Source organism: Equus caballus, chromosome 24 (genome assembly GCF_041296265.1).
Source record: "Equus caballus isolate H_3958 breed thoroughbred chromosome 24, TB-T2T, whole genome shotgun sequence".
Taxonomy (NCBI): Eukaryota; Metazoa; Chordata; class Mammalia; order Perissodactyla; family Equidae; genus Equus; species Equus caballus.
The window spans coordinates 44724810-44742072 of record NC_091707.1 but is presented as its reverse complement, the minus strand read 5'-3'; the positions used below and the strand labels follow the sequence as shown (position 1 = coordinate 44742072).

At 43.2% G+C, this 17263-nt stretch overlaps 1 protein-coding gene across 3 annotated transcripts in view; it reads right to left on the bottom strand.

Moving 5' to 3' along the window:
* Positions 1-17263, bottom strand: part of GPR65 (G protein-coupled receptor 65) — a 101760-nt gene that overhangs the window by 27280 nt on the left and 57217 nt on the right. For all 3 annotated transcript variants that reach the window (XM_070249595.1, XM_070249596.1, XM_070249597.1), the window contains one exon: positions 10293-10407. In XM_070249595.1, coding sequence (XP_070105696.1) covers positions 10293-10407 — 115 coding nt within the window. The remainder of the gene's footprint in view (positions 1-10292; positions 10408-17263) is intronic.

The window sequence follows — 17263 nt, the reverse complement described above, 5'->3', positions numbered from 1 at the left end:
TTAATAGACTATGAGGTGAACCCTAACACCATCGTCCCTCTGCTCCATCAGACTCCGGGATAGGGAGGGATCAGCCACCTGTTCAGCTCTTCATAGGTTTTGGGGTCCAGGAAGGTGAGAAATTCCCCCCAGAATATTGACATAGACCAGGACAGCCTTTCCAGGATTCAAGTTGTGCTACAGCCATGTTCTTATCTATTGTAGTGTTTGGCCTTCTTGGATGACCATTAAATTCCTTACCAGTTTTAACATGTCATGGCTCATTTTTCTTCTCTCCAGTCTTAGTTTTCAAGATGTTCTTGTCTTACATGGATCCCCGAGGCAGCTTATTAAAGTGGAGATAGAATGACGTATTTGACAGTCTTTTACAAATTTTGATGAGTTACACCTTGTATTAGTTTGCTCAGGCTGCCCTAACAAAGTAGCACACACTAGGTGGCTTAAACAATAGAAATTTATTTTCTAACAATTCTGGAGGCTAGAATTTCGAGATCAAGTTGTCAGCAGGGCTGTTTCTTTGAAGGCCTCTCTCCTTGGCTTGGAGATGGCCACCTTCTTCCTGTGTCTTCACATGGCCTTCCCTCTGTGTGTTTCTGTGTTCTAATCTCCTCCTTGTATAAGGACACCAGTCGGATTGGATTAAAGCTCACCCTAATTATCTCATTTAACCTTAATTACCTCTGTAAAGACCCTGCCCCCAAATACAGTCACATTCTGAGGTCCTGGCGATAGGACTTCAACATCTGAATTTGGGGGAACACAATTCAGCCCATAAACATACCTCCTGCACAGCCCACAGCCCACTGGGCTCTGCACTATTCTTCCAACCCCTGGGGGAAACCAGTTCCCTCTGCCTGGAATATCCCATCAGCCTCCTTGGCAGGTCCAGCCCTTCCTCCTTTCCAAAGTTCAGCTCAAATGTGGGAATCTTTTGGAAGTGCGTTTTGATCCCAACCATAAGGAATTCATCTCTCCTTCCAGGGCACTGGGCTCTTTGCTTATGCCTCTATCAGAGTAACACTATATCTTATTGATGTCTGCATCCCCGTAGGCCTAGGACAGGATCTGGCACATGGTAGGTGTTCAAGAAATAACTTGGTGAACTGCATTGAATGCCAGTTAATTAAACCAATGCTTTCCCTTTGTCTGACTCAGCCAAGGCACACCTTCATTTCACTGGCAGCAGAGCACCCTGGGGGTCCAGAAAATGGGAGGATTGACCACATCCCAACATTCCACTGAGACACTTAGAATAAACAAGTGTATTTGTCTTCCTTCCTGTATATTTTATGCTTAAGACATCTGTTTGTGGAGATGTTTGAGGCAGCCTAACATTTATGGATGTTATCATGAATGTTAAGCTACTTTCCTGATTTATAGATATACTTTGAATTTTTAATCAATATAAGGAAATCTATCCTACTCAGGAAGTCCGGAATATCATGTGGGTGATTATTTAAATTGCTCGTGTAGGAAGATAATGAGTGCAAAAAGAAAGTCTGCTATGAAAATGTGCAGAGATTATTTAAACAGGGCTGTATTTTGAAATGTATGGAATGTACATAGACATATATTTTGATCCTAACAATTTAACTTAAAATGGACTCCCTAAGGGTATTGGGGATTACAGCACAACTAAGCGAGCTGCTGTGTGGAATTATTCTCACTTTAGGGACTTTCTCTTACTCACAACACCTCGATTCCAAACAAGTGGGCCTTTATGAAATCTTAAAGCTAAAAGTGTGCCTCACACACTTCCCTTTTCCAGGTTAGCTGCTTGTGCAAGCCTGAAACAGCACCAAGCCAGGTGATGGAAAATCTTCTGTTAATAGCTCGAGCAGTGGAGCGTCCAACTCATTTATGCCTAGTCTAGAGGGTTCTGTATCTTACTACCTTTACAGCTGAGATGCCCATCTCTTTTAAAAAAACTGACTTTGTTGCAATGTGCAGCTTTAAAAAAAATCCTTTGTTCCTTATACAAATCCCTTTGTTCTTTACATGAGTTCAGTAAAAGGTTTTTGAATGGATGAACAAATGAACTGAAAATTGAGCTCTTTTCCAGCAAACTTTCGAGTAGTTGGAAGTAATTTAATTTCTCCTCTCTTCTTTTTCTTCTTTGATGACTTCACCATCCACCTAGTCTTCCAGCAAAGGCACATGGGGGTGCAGTTGATACCTCCTTCTCTCTTGTCTCCTACATCCTGTGAATAAGTTCCAATGATTCTTCTCAAATCCATTATCTCTGTTCCATTCCCTCTGCCCCCTGCCCACCTCAGACCATCTCCTTTCATCTAGGCAGCAGCGTCTCACAGATTTGTTACAATATAGGTTTGACTGTGCGTGGCCGAGACCCAAAGTAACAGTGGCTTAAAAGACAAGACAGAAGTATTTTTCTCTGCCACGTAATGATCCAGGCTGGTCTGGGGCCTCTTCCTCTGCAGGGGCTCAGATTCCTTCTACCTTGTTGCCCCACCATCTTTAGGCACTGCTCTCATCTGCGTGGCCCAAGATGGCTCACCATTGAACCTGAATTCCAGGAAGAAAGAAAGGGGAGATGGGAAATGAGAGGGTGTGTCCCTTTCCTTTAAGGTAGGACCGAGAGGTTTCACATGTAACTTAAACTCACATCCCATTGGGTGGGATTGGTCACACGGCCTCACCTCCCTGCAAGGAGACGGCTGGGAAATGTAATCTTCATTCTGGGCAGGCTTACATCCACGTAGAAATCCTGTCCTTATGTAAGAAGGAGGAATGGATATAGGTGGACAGCCTGCAGTCTCGACCTCATCTCTTAACTGGCTTTCCTGCTTCCTGCCTCACCAAATTGCCTCTTTTCTGCAACCCACGCCAAACGCAATCTGGGCACACCTCTCTCTGCTCAAAAGCATTCAACAAGCTCCTCACAGCCTGTAAATAAACTCATAGCCCCCAGCACAGACTGAAAGGTCTTCATGTTCTTGTTCCTGTCCACCTCACCTCTTATTTCTGTCCTCTTTGCACCTGATTCTCTAACAAGACTGAACTCTGTTATTTTTCCATGAATAACATGGTTTCGTGCCTCAGTTCCTTTGCACATGCTATTTCTAGTAGACTTTGAAGACCAAGCTCAGGAGTCACATCCATCAGGAAATATTTATTAGCCTTCCCTCTCCCACCCTTAATTAGGAGAATTAATTTGTCACTCCTTACACCTCATACCTGAACTTACATGTTCCATTTTTCCCTTAATATATTATGTAGTCATTTATTGCCTTTTCTATACAATGAACATTATCAGATTCACCTTATATCCTCAGAGTTCAGCACAATGTTTGCCACATAGCAGTTTAATAATTGCCTGTTTACTCTTGATTGATTGAATGAATGAACAAGTGACAGAATGATCACATCATGTCAGTCCTTGCTTATCACTTTGAACCTTTTACATGGGGTCTTCCTTAATAAAAACTGCTATTGAGCCCTTACTCTGATTGAGGTCCATTTACTTAGTTTGTGTTAGAGAATCAGCATAGTTATCTAACTTGATCTTTATAAACAGCCGTGTGAGATGGGCATTAGTACTCTCATCTTACAGATGGGAAAGTGAGGCATAGAGAATTTAAGTAACCCACCTCATTTCTTTCTTAATTTTTTTTTTTTTTGAGGAAGATTAGCCCTGAGCTAACATCTGCTGCCAATCCTCCTCCTTTTGCTGAGGAAGACTGGCCCTGAGCTAACATCCGTGCCCATCTTCCTCTACTTTTTATGTGGGATGCCTGCCACAGCATGGCTTGATGAGCGGTGCCATGTCTGCAGCCGGGAACCAAACCGGTGAACCCGGGCTGTCAAAGCGGAACGTGCGCACTTCTGCACCACCGGGCTGGCCCCTCTTTCTTAATTTTGACTGTAGGGAAAGTGGAGCGTGGAAGAAAGTGGAGTAGAGTTTTGCGTGGTATCGTATGCTGGTAAATATGTTGGACAGGCAGTTCCTGGGCTCTTGTCCAGCTCTGTGATTGATCAGCCTGAGTGACTAGGGACGTGTCACTTTCCGTCTCTGGGCTTCAGTTTTCTCATCTGTAATCACTGTTGGCTCAACGATCTCCAGCTTTCCTTCCAGATCTAAAAGTCAGTGTTTTTCTTGCTTTTCTAGTACAGCAAGTTGAAATGTAACCCTCCTCCACACCGACAAGCTACACTTGCATAGCTGTGATTTTGCTAAAAATGGACACTTTCGAAATGTTAAAACAGTGCATGGTAGAGAATAGTCAGTTTAGATCCAAAATTCCCCACTCTGCTAAAGGATTAACACTGAAGTAAAGCCTCAGATCCCTCTCAGTGCAAAATCCTCCCAGAATGGAGGATGTGAAATAGCATTGCTTTCACTGGAGCTTTTCTTTCTTTCTTTCTTTCTTTTTTTTTTGTGAGGAAGATTGGCCCTGAGCTAACATCTGTGCCAATTTTCCTCTGTTTTATGTGGACGCCGCCACAGCATGGCTTGACAAGTGGTGCTGGGTCTGAGCCTGGGATCTGAACCTGCAAACCCAGGCTGCCAGAGCCAAGCATGTGAACTTAACCACTACGCCGCTGGACCCACCCCTCACTGAAGCTTTTTAAAAGATAATGTCCAGATACATAGAGCCACCAAATACATTTTGGATCTGGGAGTATTGCAATTGAAATGTAGCCACAAATGCTCCCTGGATTCTCTGTGTGACATGAGTCCACAGTGCGGGGAATGCTTTAAAACTCCAGAGCATGTTGTCAAATTCCATGCAGGTCTCTTCTTCCTTGAGTTATATCGGAAATCTTGAAGGGTCTATAATGCTATCACCCCTCCCTTTTCCCCACCTGAGTTCTGAAACAATTGAAAACAAGACAAAGTTGATCAGCTGATGACGATAAATATTTCACCTTTGTGATGTTGAAGGTGATGTCGGAGAATACGGCTTCTACTGGCGGCTAAGGCAACTTTCTAATACTGAACCCTGGAATCAGACAGACAGCCACCCAGCCCTGCTGGCCTAGCACGAGCCTTTTCCCCAGCAAGAGCATGAATTAAGCCTTCTCAATCTCTCCTTGCAAACTCATTACTGCGGAGATTGCTAGTTAGCCCCCAGATCTCTTCCTCCCTCCTTCTACAGCAATGCATCCCCCTACTTTTTAGTGGGGTCTAGTGGCTCCTCAGAATAAAGGCTGCATTCCCCAGTCTCCCTGCAGCCAACTGTGGCCATGTGACTTAGTCCAAGGGGGTGGGAGTAACAGGAAGCGTTGTGCTCCATTTCTAGAAGACTGAGGATCTTCACTTCTCTGCCTGGTTTCCCTCCTCCCTTCTGGCAATAAGAAGCTGGAATGTCTACTTGGACCATGAAGTGGAAACTAAATTTTGAGGATAGCAAACAGACCAGAAGGAGCCCGGGGCCGTGGAGACATCATACTAGCCTTGGACTACGTACCTTGGACTTTACTTCTTGGAGAGAGACGACCTTTATCTTGTGCAAGCCACTGTGATTTTGAATTTCCTGGCACGTCAGATTGAGCCCAATTTTTTAACTGATATCTTCTCCAATCAGATAAATCGTGCCATCTCCTTGGGCATGAGAGGTGTGGAGCAGCCTCGAGTGTTACACTAATTGATGTCCCTCCACATGGAAGGCAGTGTCAGGGAGCAGGGAAAAAGAGTTCCCCTCCTGACAAATTTATTTGTTCAACAAATAATTACATACCACTTGCTATGTGCCAAGTACTGCTCTAACCACTATGTGACTATTAATTTATTTAATACTCATAACAATCCTCTAAGGTTAGTATTAATAATATCTCCATTTCACAGATGAGGAAACGGAAGCACAGAGAGATTAGGTAACTTGCTCCAGGTCACATTGCTTGGAAGTGATGGAGGCTGCAATGCAGACCCTGACAGTCCAGCTCTAGAGCTCATGCTCTTCATCACTACACTAGGCGGCTTCTTTCAAGGGACAGGAGCAGAGATGCTTATGTTTCCTCAAGGAAGGAATGTTTGTGTTTAGGATAGATGAAGAGGTCAGAGAAAATGGTAGGGGTCGTCTGAGATGTCCTGGTGTCTGTGTATCCCTTCAGCAGGATGGGTCCGTCACCCCTAGACTATTGTACCACCATTGTAGTGGCTCAGTCTCTTTCTGTCAGTACTTCCCATGCTTCTGCTCTCCTATTGCACTCACCTCCTAGCTGTTTCAATTCAGCTTCTTTCCACCACATCTTCTTATGCATGTCTTCTACTCCCTATGGCTTCTGCATTTTGTCTGCTCTGTGTGTACACATTTCTGCCTATCCTATTATCCAGTAACAATACGGTCTTCTCCATACAAGAATTGGTGAGGTCAGCCAGTTATCCTCCTGAATGCTGGGGTGGGTAAGGCTTTTGCACCAATCACACTCTTTGGAGGATCTGCCCAGCCCTCCAAGGTGACTAAGAGTGCCGCAGGCTGTGCCACACACTTCAGGGACTCTCAGTCATACAGTTCCTCATTCAGTTTCTTCAAGCAAGAGACATGCCCAGCAGGGAGTTTGGGCATGCCATATTTGTTATTTTCTCTTTCTTAGTCTTTCTCTTTATATCCTATAAATGAGTGTGAGAAGGAGTCTGAATTGCTATCGTAATAGACAAAGCCATAAGCAGGATATTCAACTTTTGTATTTTCTTTTCCTGTATCTTGTCAAAAGAAAGTCAAATGAGCTTTGGACATGCACTCAAAGCCATCTTCCAACTCTCACACCTACTCCATCTAGTCCAACCATTGCCCCAAGCTTCTTTACAGGTTGTCGGTCAGTCTATCAACAGTGGTCTTTGGATCAATGTCCACCCTGGTTCTGTCTGCTGTGATCGGAGCAGTTGGTTATAAAGAATTATGGGGACTGTAGTCCTGGAAGTCTCTCCAGGCATCATAGACCCTTCTCTAAGAATTGTAGCAGAGGACAAGGCATAACTTGTAAGGTTTGGCAAGAGGAAAGATCGGATAGATACCCTCAAGGTTTTGTAGATTGAATAGAATTTTTGTATAACCACTGATTTCTGAAGTCTTCTTAGGGATTCTTGGTGTTTAGGATTTGAATTAGGAGTGGAAACAGGTACTAGACTGGAAGTCCCAATTCGAGCTGCCCGCCCAAGGAAGAGAGCAGGTCCCAGGCTTCCTGTCCTTTCTTCCCTTTTCTCCTCCTCCTTCATTTTTATTGTAGGCATACAGAAACGGATTAATTATAATCCTTGGTTCATGACATACTCTTATTATCGATTTGCAAATGGCTGGCTTTTATTTAGTTACTTATTAGTAACTTAATACTGGTGGGCTACATTTCAAAACAAAAGGTGAGATTTTGACAATAATCTTATCTACCTTAGTTTTCTACTGCTGCATAAAAAATTACCACAAACGTAGCAGTTTAAAACAACGCCTATATATCTCACAGATTCTGTGGAGCAGGAGTCTAGGCATAACTTATCTGGGTCCTCTGTTCTGGGTTCTACAAGCCTTAAGTCACAGTGTTGGACAGGCTGTGATCTCATCTGGAAGCTTGACTAGGGAAGTTCCCTCAGGTTGTTGGCTGAATCCATTTCCTCGAGGCTGTGGAATTCATGGAAGCTTCCTTCTTCAAAGTCAGCAATGGAGACAAAGAGTCTGCTGCTTTGAGTCTCTGACCTCTAAATCCTCTTTTATGGGCTCACTTCATTAGGACAGGCCCACCCAGGATAATATCCCTTTCGATTACTTAAAGCCAGCTGTTAAGGACTTTAATTACATCTTCACAATTCTTTCACCTTTGCCATGTTGTATTGGTTAGGAGCAGGCACATTTAGGGGTTGGGTCATTATACAAAGATGTAGGTCATTGGGGGTCATTTTAGAATTTTGCCTACCACACTGCCTATATGGAATCCTTCCAATAGCCCGAGCACCTAGCTCTCTCCCTCCAAAATCTAATATCCTTCCTTTGCTTCCCTTTTTTCTGTAGGTTTATTCACTTTTTGAGACTTGCTTTTTTGTCACTTAGTATTATGTTACTACAATTCATAGATATTGATATGTGTTTTTATAATCCATTTTTAATTGCTATATAATATTCCTTTAAATGGATTTTTATGTAATATCTTCATTCACTGTCATGTTGATGGGCATTTGGGTTGTTTTTTGGATTTTTTGCTATTGTGAACAATGCTGATGGAAACATATGTATACATGTCTACAGTTGTAGATGCATAAGAATATATTTTGAGAATATACATAGAATGGAAATGCTGGGACACAGGGCATATGAATGTTCAACTTTAGTAGATAATGTCAAACTTTTCAAAATTCACATTTCCATCAGCAGCAAGAGATCCTATGGCTCTGTTCATCTCTAATACTTGTCATAGGTAGATTTTTATCTTTTTTATTTTGTTTTTGCTGAGGAAGAATGATCCTGAGCTAATATCTGTGCCTATGCTCCTCTATTCTATATGTAGGATGCCTGCCACAGCATGGCTTGATAAGCAGTGTGTAGGTCTGTGCCCGGGATCTGAACCTGCGAATCCCGGGCCAGCAAAGCAGAGCATGCAAACTGAACCAGTACACCACCGGTCAGCCCCAGACTTTTACATTTTTGCCCATCAAAGGCATGGAATTTGATACTCCATTCTGGCCTTAACTTGCATGTCCTTGCTCACTAATAATGTTTAATATCTCTTTATAAGTTTACTAGCCATGTGTTTCCTCTTCTGCGAAATATTTCTTCATGTCTTTGCTTATTTTTCTATTGAATTGTTTGTATTGCTTTAGTATTTATTTGCAGGCATTCTTTAAATATGCACACAAAAAATGAGAGAATAACTTGTTTTAGGGTGAAATGGGCCCAATAACTGGTAAACATGGAAACATTCAGCTTTGAGTTGAGAGGCAGCATACTGTGGCGATGAAGCACACAGACGTTTGCACCAGATCGCCTGGGTCCAAAACTTGACCCTGATAAACTTGACTTTTTTTCTTTTTATTGCACGGGTCCTTTTATTCTCGGCAGCAGAAATGATTCCTCCTTGCAGACCCAGAGCCTCGGGTCTGCAGAAAACTATATTCAGATGCGAGCATGACGATGGTGCACAGCAATCCCGGAGTAGTGGTTCTAGACAAACGGCACGACATGGAGGGCTCAGGCAGAAATGTAACGTGAGCACTGAGTCACAGACTGGCTCTTAGGTAAGTTGCAGATACTGCTGGGTTAGGAGGACAGATAGGGCGGTGTGACTATAATAATAGTGTGGCCATAGGCGATTTATTTAACCTCTATGCCTCAGTTTCCTTGTGGATCAGATGGATAGAGTAATGGTGTCTACCTCGTAGAGATTTTTTAAGGGTTAAATGAATTATAGAAAACACCGAGATCAGTGTCAAGCAAATAATAAGCACCATACTTGCTCAGAGTATTGTTTGAGCTGGATTTCCAGGTCCTGCTGGATGCTAGGGCAGTGTCCTGCTAATCAAATTCAGGAGAGTCACTTTTACACATCCCTAGACATGTATATTCTCCTCTCTCGACTCATTTCTAACAAGTCAAAATGGATTATTTTTTTCCTTCATGGATAACTTTTTCTTGAGTAGTGAATTAGTGGCTGATGGAAAAATATTAATTCAGGCTGCTGAAATACACATACACTAAATATAATACAAATAATGCATATAAAATAATATATCATACAATGCGTAATTCTGTCTCTAAGCTCTCTTCCAGATTTAACGGCTTGTGATTCTATAAGGGATGTTGAATCACTTATTGCAGACTGCACAAAGCTTGACAACGAGGCATGACGGAACTTCAACTGCACTTTTGTTGAGTCTGAAATCATATTCTGAAGCAACAGTCATTGTCTAAGTAAAACGAACTGCCAATTATTTGAATAAAGAGAAGTAGCATTGTCCTGTGTTAGCTATCTTTTTCCCCCCATTAATAAAGATCATTTGTTTCCATTTGTCCATCTCTCCTTCATTCTGTAGGGACTTTCTTAAGATTGCTGAATCCATGGACGCTTTTATCCACCCCAGGCAGGCCGAAGGAGTCTGGTTCTTCTAGTGAATATATTTTTAGCAACAATTAAAGCTTATGTCTCCTGCTTTTCTGAGCAACTGGCATGCTCCAGCCTTCAGAACCACCTGTGTTCAGCCTTTGGGGAACCGCACTGCTTTGCTGATGTTTCAACTATCAAATGGAGGCACAGACACAGCAGGGTGTGTGAAGCTGGAGAAGGTAGCTAATTATGCTAAACAGGAATACTAATAATGCAAGATATACAAACAAAAACACTCTTACCAATTTCAAGGCATGATTCTTCCTCTCCTCTTCCTGCTCCCTCGCTCCCACCTCCTGCTCATCTGAAGGACATGATAGAAGCAGAAAGTGGGTCTCCTCCAGCACATGCTGGATCCTGAAAAGCAGAGAGGAAATTGGCAATGAAATCACCCACTGTTAAAAAGAGAAACACCACGTTTGTCTGCCTTAGAGCTGGACTTCCATCGAGGGAAACTGTAGAAGTGTATTTAACTAGAAGAAACTGGAGGAGTCTCTCACAGATGCTCAGGTCGAAGGTTAGGATAGGACCTTGTCAGGGACATTCGAGGCCGCTTCGCCTCCAGCCCAGAACAAGGGAGGACTTAACATGTGGGCAGGTAAGGATTGTCTCCATTGGGAGGACCAAACTCTTCTTTCCTGTCCTCCAAGTCAGAACACCTGACTACCTACTGTTCTCAGGAGGTGATGTCAGCTGATGTAAACCTAGTGCTCTTAGGTTAAGCCCCCAAATCAGTCTTAACATGGTCATTGGAAGGTATTCTGATTATCTATTGCTGGGTAATTAACTACTCCAAAACTCATTGGCTTAAAATAATTTATTTTTATCTGTCATGGTTTTATGAGTTGACGGGGCTCAGCTTGGCAATTCTTGCTTGGGATCTGTCATGCAATTGCGGTTAAGTAGCTGCTGGCACTGGAGTCATCAGGAGGCTCAAATGAGCTGGACATCCAAGATGGCCTCCTTCCTCACAGATCTGATGCCTTCGTGCTCTTCCACATGGCCTCTCTCTCCAGCTAAGCAGCCTGGACTTCCTACTGGGTTGCTCAGGCTGCCAAGAAAAAGGAAGCAGCCTTGGCATCACATCACTTCTGCCAATTCTATTGGTCAAAGCAGTTAAAGGCCAACTCAAATTCAAGGAAATGGAATGGCATGTGGGTACCAAGAAGGAAGGAATTGATGGCACCATCTTTGGAGACGAAGTACTACAGCAGATACCCATCCCTCAAGAAGTCTCCTAGGAAATCTACCCTGTGAGAAGCACAGAGGCCATCAGTGCTGGGACTGGCAGAGACTCCTCACTAGTTAATCACTTTCCATCCTTTAGCTCTCAGCTGAAGCATCAGTCTCCCCAGGATGGCTTTGAACTCTGTCATTGAATTAGATTCTCCTGCACTTTTCCTTCATAGCATTTATCACAGTTTGTGATTGCATATTTCTATGATTATTGCTTTAATGCATGTCACGAACACTGGACTGAAAACTCCATGAGGGCAGGCAGTCCTGCTTGCATACTCTCCATTTACTTCCTGTGCTCATTATGGTGCTAGCTTTCAGTAAAAGCTCAGGAAATTGTTGTGGTGGATCAATGAATGGATGAGTGGTTAATGTGAACACGTCTGATCTTCCTATTCGGCTCCAGTGGTTCACGAAGAGGTTTCCATAAAGGGGAGTCAGAGTACCCTTTCATTAATTTATGATGTTTTAAAACCAATATTTGCTAAGCACCAAGCTTGTTCTAGACACTATGACAGACCATAGGGGTAGAACCAAGGACAAGAATGCAGAAGTGAACTCTACAGTCTATGTGGGAAGGCAGACTTGTAAACACACTGCTACAATCCAAGTAGAAAGTGCTAGAATGGGGTAGTGCAGGTTATCACGGTGTGTTGTATGCAGTGTGTTCTCTCTCTCCTGCCTCCTCCTCCCTCTTTCTCTCTCTCACACACACATAGACATACACACAAGGAATTTCATATATAATTGCAGGGGTCCGTGGATTCTAGATTGAGAACTCCTGGTTTAGATACTGTAGCATAAAACATACTGTACTCATATTTGCAGTTATATTATTTTGGGTTTATTTAGAATGACTGGGCAATGTTCTTCTTTGATGAGAGGATTAAAAATAAACTTGCTACATTTTAGATGTTCACAATACTGGAAAAGCTAGACTTTATGTCAGAAGTGCTGAGGTCTATAACAGATTGAAAAGTTTCTAGAACATTCCCAAAGTCAGAGGCAGAGGTGAAGGTTTTTCCCTCTTGGACCTGCTTGCGTTTCGAATCGTGCAAACCAAACTTACCCTTGAATCTGCTCTGAACACAGTCCACACAAGTATGTGTGAATAAAATACAGAGCAGCTGCAAAACTGTCGAGCAACGCTGAAGTTTTATTGTTCCAGGCCAGCTGCCCATCACACTCTGAGAACCAGAGTGAACTTCTAATACAGTGGGGCGAGGAGTCTGAGTTTTGTTCTAAATGTGCAGTGATTGGAGGGTTTTGAGTGCAAGAGAGACATGACCATTTTTACATTTTAAAGAGCCAGTCCAGCCTCTGAGTGGGACTTGTTTGGACTACAGGAGTTTAAGAACGAAGCAAGAAGACCAATCGAGAAGCTACTGCAATCGGCCAGGCTGGGACCAAGGGGTAAAAGCGGAGACTGGAGGGATTTAAAATCGCGTTATATTTGTATCTTAAAAAGCCAGGGGAGGCTTAGATGTTTCAATTGGGAATATGAGAGATGTGTTCAAATATGAGATGGGCTGTCATGTAAAAGATGGATTAAAATTATTCTGAGTCCCAAAAGGCAGACCCATGAATGGAAGCCACAAGGCATGCGATTCGTGCTCAGAATAAGGGAGCGTTTTGTCTCAGGACTGTGCAAAGATGGACGGGGCTGCCTGGGGAGTCAGGGGGTTCTCATCTCCAGCTGTGCAGGAGCAGGGGCTGGAGGACCCGTGGGAGGAGATGGGAGAGGCTGGGAAGGAACTGTGGGACCAGATGACACACAGACCTTACTCTAAGAGTCACTGATTTTGTAAACTTATAAATGTGGCAGGATTGAAAGCTGTGGATATTCTCATTTTGGGGCAATGCCACTAAGATAGAGAAAATTCATAAATATACTATCCATCTTGGGGCTTTTTAGAGAACTCCCAAGTATTTGGCACACAGCATATCCAAGGTGGGGTAGAGCTGCTCCTGCCCTATTTAGTAGAGGTGTGTGAGCTTTTCTTCCCACTTCTTGGCTACGTTTCTCAATATTTTTCTTTAATCTTCTTTAGAGAGATGGTCTAGGGGGGAGTCTAGGCTCTGAGTTAGAGAAACCTAGTTTGAAATTCTCTGTCCACACTTGCTAATTGCATGAGGGTAGGCAAATTATTTAATGTCTCTGAGCCTCATTTATTCATCTGTTAAATGGGCATAACATTATCTATTTTCTACGGTTGTTGTAAGAGATAATCTGTACAAAGTTCCTGGTGCCCAGTAGGATTTTAATATATGGGAACCACACCCAGAAAAAAATAGAAATGAAACATTTTCTTGTGCAAGCAAACGGAACCTAGTCATTATGTGTGGGAATTGGGTAGTATGAGTCAGGGTGATTGAAGAGTTAACAAACAAAAGGAAATGCCCAGTGATTGAATTGATGGACTGCTAACTCCAGGATATTATTCATTTTTTCCCTCTAATTTAATGCATCTTTAAAGATCACCATTTATGCGAGTTTTTAAAACACTCTGAGAAATTAGCAACAGTTCAGGGGCAATGATGTATGATGCTGGGAGCTTTCTCCAGACCTGTGCTGGGAAGTTAGCGGGAGTAATTGATCCTCTTCAATGAATGCACTTCTTCCTGTGAATTCCGGGTGGGGGCGAAATTGATCTTCAAATAACTATGATTCATGGTTTAGTGGAAAAACTGCAAAGTTCCCCATGAAAATTCACTAGCAAGTCAGTTCATTAGACTGTAGTTATTGATGTTGCAATCTGCTTCCAATGAATGCAGTTACAAATCTATTTAGGAAGGAGTGCGATTGTGGATTTTGATTGCCTTCATTTACCCTTTAGGTGCCTGAAGGATGTTTTGCAAATGAGACCCGTCCCCTTCCACTACCTTTGGGTCCTGTTCGTTTCTACAACTCCAGCACCTCTCATAGTGCCTGGTGCACTGATGGTTCTTGTTAATATTTGCTGACTGATTGGAAATGCCCTCATTATGTGTCTCTGATGTGCTTTTGCCCACTCAACGCAGGGACGCTCAGAAACTAGTTATAAAGTTACCCTATGTGTGTATCCACTATGCATGTCCCCTCACCTCAGCAGCCTTGCTTCTCACCTGGTGCCAACCTTGACACACAGCCTCCATATCTCTTTACATTTACAATGAATGACCCATTCACACCAATGCAATAGTGTGCATAACCTGCTAATTCATGAGAATTTCTCAGAGTTTCCTGTAAAGCCCCAAAGCTGAGGAGAGCAGACAAGTCCCCCCGTGTTCTTAAGAGAGTGACAGGGAGCCGGCAGACGTGCCTTTATGACTTTCTAGGATAATCTGTTGATCCTGTTACTATCACCAGCCACCCCACACTCCAACCACGCTATATAAAGTGAAGATATGACTTTTGAAGGGAGCTCACCCAATAGTACATTGATGTGGAGAGTTTAGGCCTCCTGGGGAGTGCTCTGGCATTCTCATCTCCAGATCCCAGTGACAGGCTTCCAAGAAAACTCTCATAGAGTTTAGGGGTGGGTGCTTCGAGAAGGGGAGGCTGGCATCTCACTGCCTGACTGGATTCTGGCTGAGCTCAGAATCATGACAGCTCTTCCAGCTCTACCCTCAAGGAGCAGAGGAATAGAGTCCTTGGAGGGCTTGACTCTTTGATACCGGAATTTTCGGGGCTTCTTGAATATGGAGAATGGAGCTTAATTATAACCTGGAGAATTCTGGAGGTATGAGAGTGGATGGTACAGTGTGCAATGGCCAGGAGGAGAAACAGGAGGGGAGAGGCAGCCTTTGGCCCACATTTCCCTTGCCACAGAAGGTGGCTAGGCTTAAGCCGTTGCCTCAGCTTGGGCTGCTCTAGCAGAACACCATAGACTGGGGGGCTTAAACAGCAAATTTATTTCTCATAGTTCTGAAGGCTGGGAAGTCCAGCATCAGAGTGCCATCATAGTCAAGTTCTGGTAACAACTCTCTGTCAGCCTTGCAAATGGCCATCTTCTTGCTGTGTCCTCACATGGTAGAGACCAGAGAGAGAAAGCAAGTGTTTTTCTGTCTCTTCTTATAAGGGCACTAATCCCATTATTGGGGATTAGGGTTTCAACATATGAATTTTGGCAGAACACAAACATACAGTCCGCGACAGCCATCTAGAAAGAATCTTCTCGAGAAGGGACTCAATTATGGGAAGAATCATGGGAGCTGGGACCTCAGAAGTGGTCTGAAGAAAGCAACTGGAGAGCACATTACCCACGCCAGGCAGTGGCTCCCACCGTGACTTTGAAGAACCCACACACGTGTCCCACAAAAAGCCAGCATTTGAATGGGGGCAACACGGAAGTGGCCACCTGGTGTCAGCCAAGGGAGAAATAAATCAGTGCCCATCTAAGAAAAAAAGGACTTTTACCCTTTCCTCTAATCTATCTTTTCCATGCACTGACCTTGAAAGAGCAGAAAAGATGGGAGAAGGTGGAGGAAAAGTTCACGTTCAATCTCCAGTGCAAGTCCCCAAGCCAACGTCAGGCTTGAGTGGGGAAGGAGTGGGCAGTGGAGGCAGATCGTGGTGACAAAGGAGAGGGATGGAGCTTGGAATTAGATACGAGCTCCAAGTTTTATTTTGTAGAACAGGACTTGATAGTATCTGAAAAGAGTCTTTACAGCTGAAAGGAGATTGTTCCTGAAACCAAAGAGATTGGAAGGTCACGGGATCTGCCTGGGATGTCATCAAAAGGTGGAGAAACAAGATCCATCTGAACATGCTGGAAGCAGTGGAAGGAGAGAAATAAGACTATTCCTGCTTGGAGCCTCGCTGAGTTCAGACTCTTCATTAGACTGCTTCCACGTGCATTGTAGACGTTACTAAAAATTCGTAGGTGAGATGAAGGAGAGGATTTTCACCACACACAGCAGTCTGCTCTAAGCATCCTCCTTAGATGTGCCTTCCTTTCTGAATCTCCCCCAATTCTGCAGATCTAGTGGTCTTGCTCTCCCTCCCTCTTATGCTCATTCTCTTTTCTCTGGATGCCAACTTGCACACCCTTCCACGAAGGCATTTTAGTGATTCCTATGTGAAAGCTGTGACATCAAGGTCAGTATGCATGGGAAGGCAGCAGACACTCTTGCACACTCACCCTAGACTTCCTTTTTCCAAGAATAAAGTCTATAGCTAGGTATATAGGTCGAGCTTAATTTAATAGAATGTACTTTCATTTACGTTACGTAAAGCAGGTATTATGCTCAGAAAGGAAATCAAAGGCAATTTATTAAGGTAATCCTGGATTCTCACTGAAAAATTCAGTGGGGGTATCTTGGCTGTTAGACATGAAAGGCTCACAATGATGTTTGGTATGTGCTTTTTATACCTTCTTTCCAACCTTCAGGTGAATTTCCTGTTTTGGGACATTGTCTCCGCTTAATTGAAAATTACTGAGCTCTGTTATTATCCAGATGGTTTTATAAAGTGATTTTGAGTTCTCATTTGCTTTTAGTAGATGAGTTCACTTGGAAAAGAAAATTAAAAAAACAATATTAACCAACAAAAATGACAATGAAGGGCAAGTCTGTGGCAATCACAACAGGATGGTATGTAACTGGATGCGGTTGAAAGCATCCTTTCAGATGGCGTCTCTGTGGTAGGATTCTGATAGAAGGTAGGGAGTAATAGCATTTAAGATTTGTAAATTGTGATGGCCTTTGACAGTCTACTCCTGCAGTCTGTCCAAGTGTGCAATCTTTGAAGGTGGAGACATTTAGTTACCAGTGATCCTGTTGATTATATCTGTAAACTAAATTTTCAATCAACTCTCTTCTCTCCGCCTTCATTGCCACTCTTTAGTCTGGGCACCTAAGTGGCCTCTTTGCTTCTGATTTGCCTTCCTTTGATCCATTCCCCATACAGTAGCTGATGCAATCATAAAAACAAATGGATTAAGATGGTGAATCGCTCTTCTTCAATATCTAGTAAATGAGAGTGCGGGAGTACAAA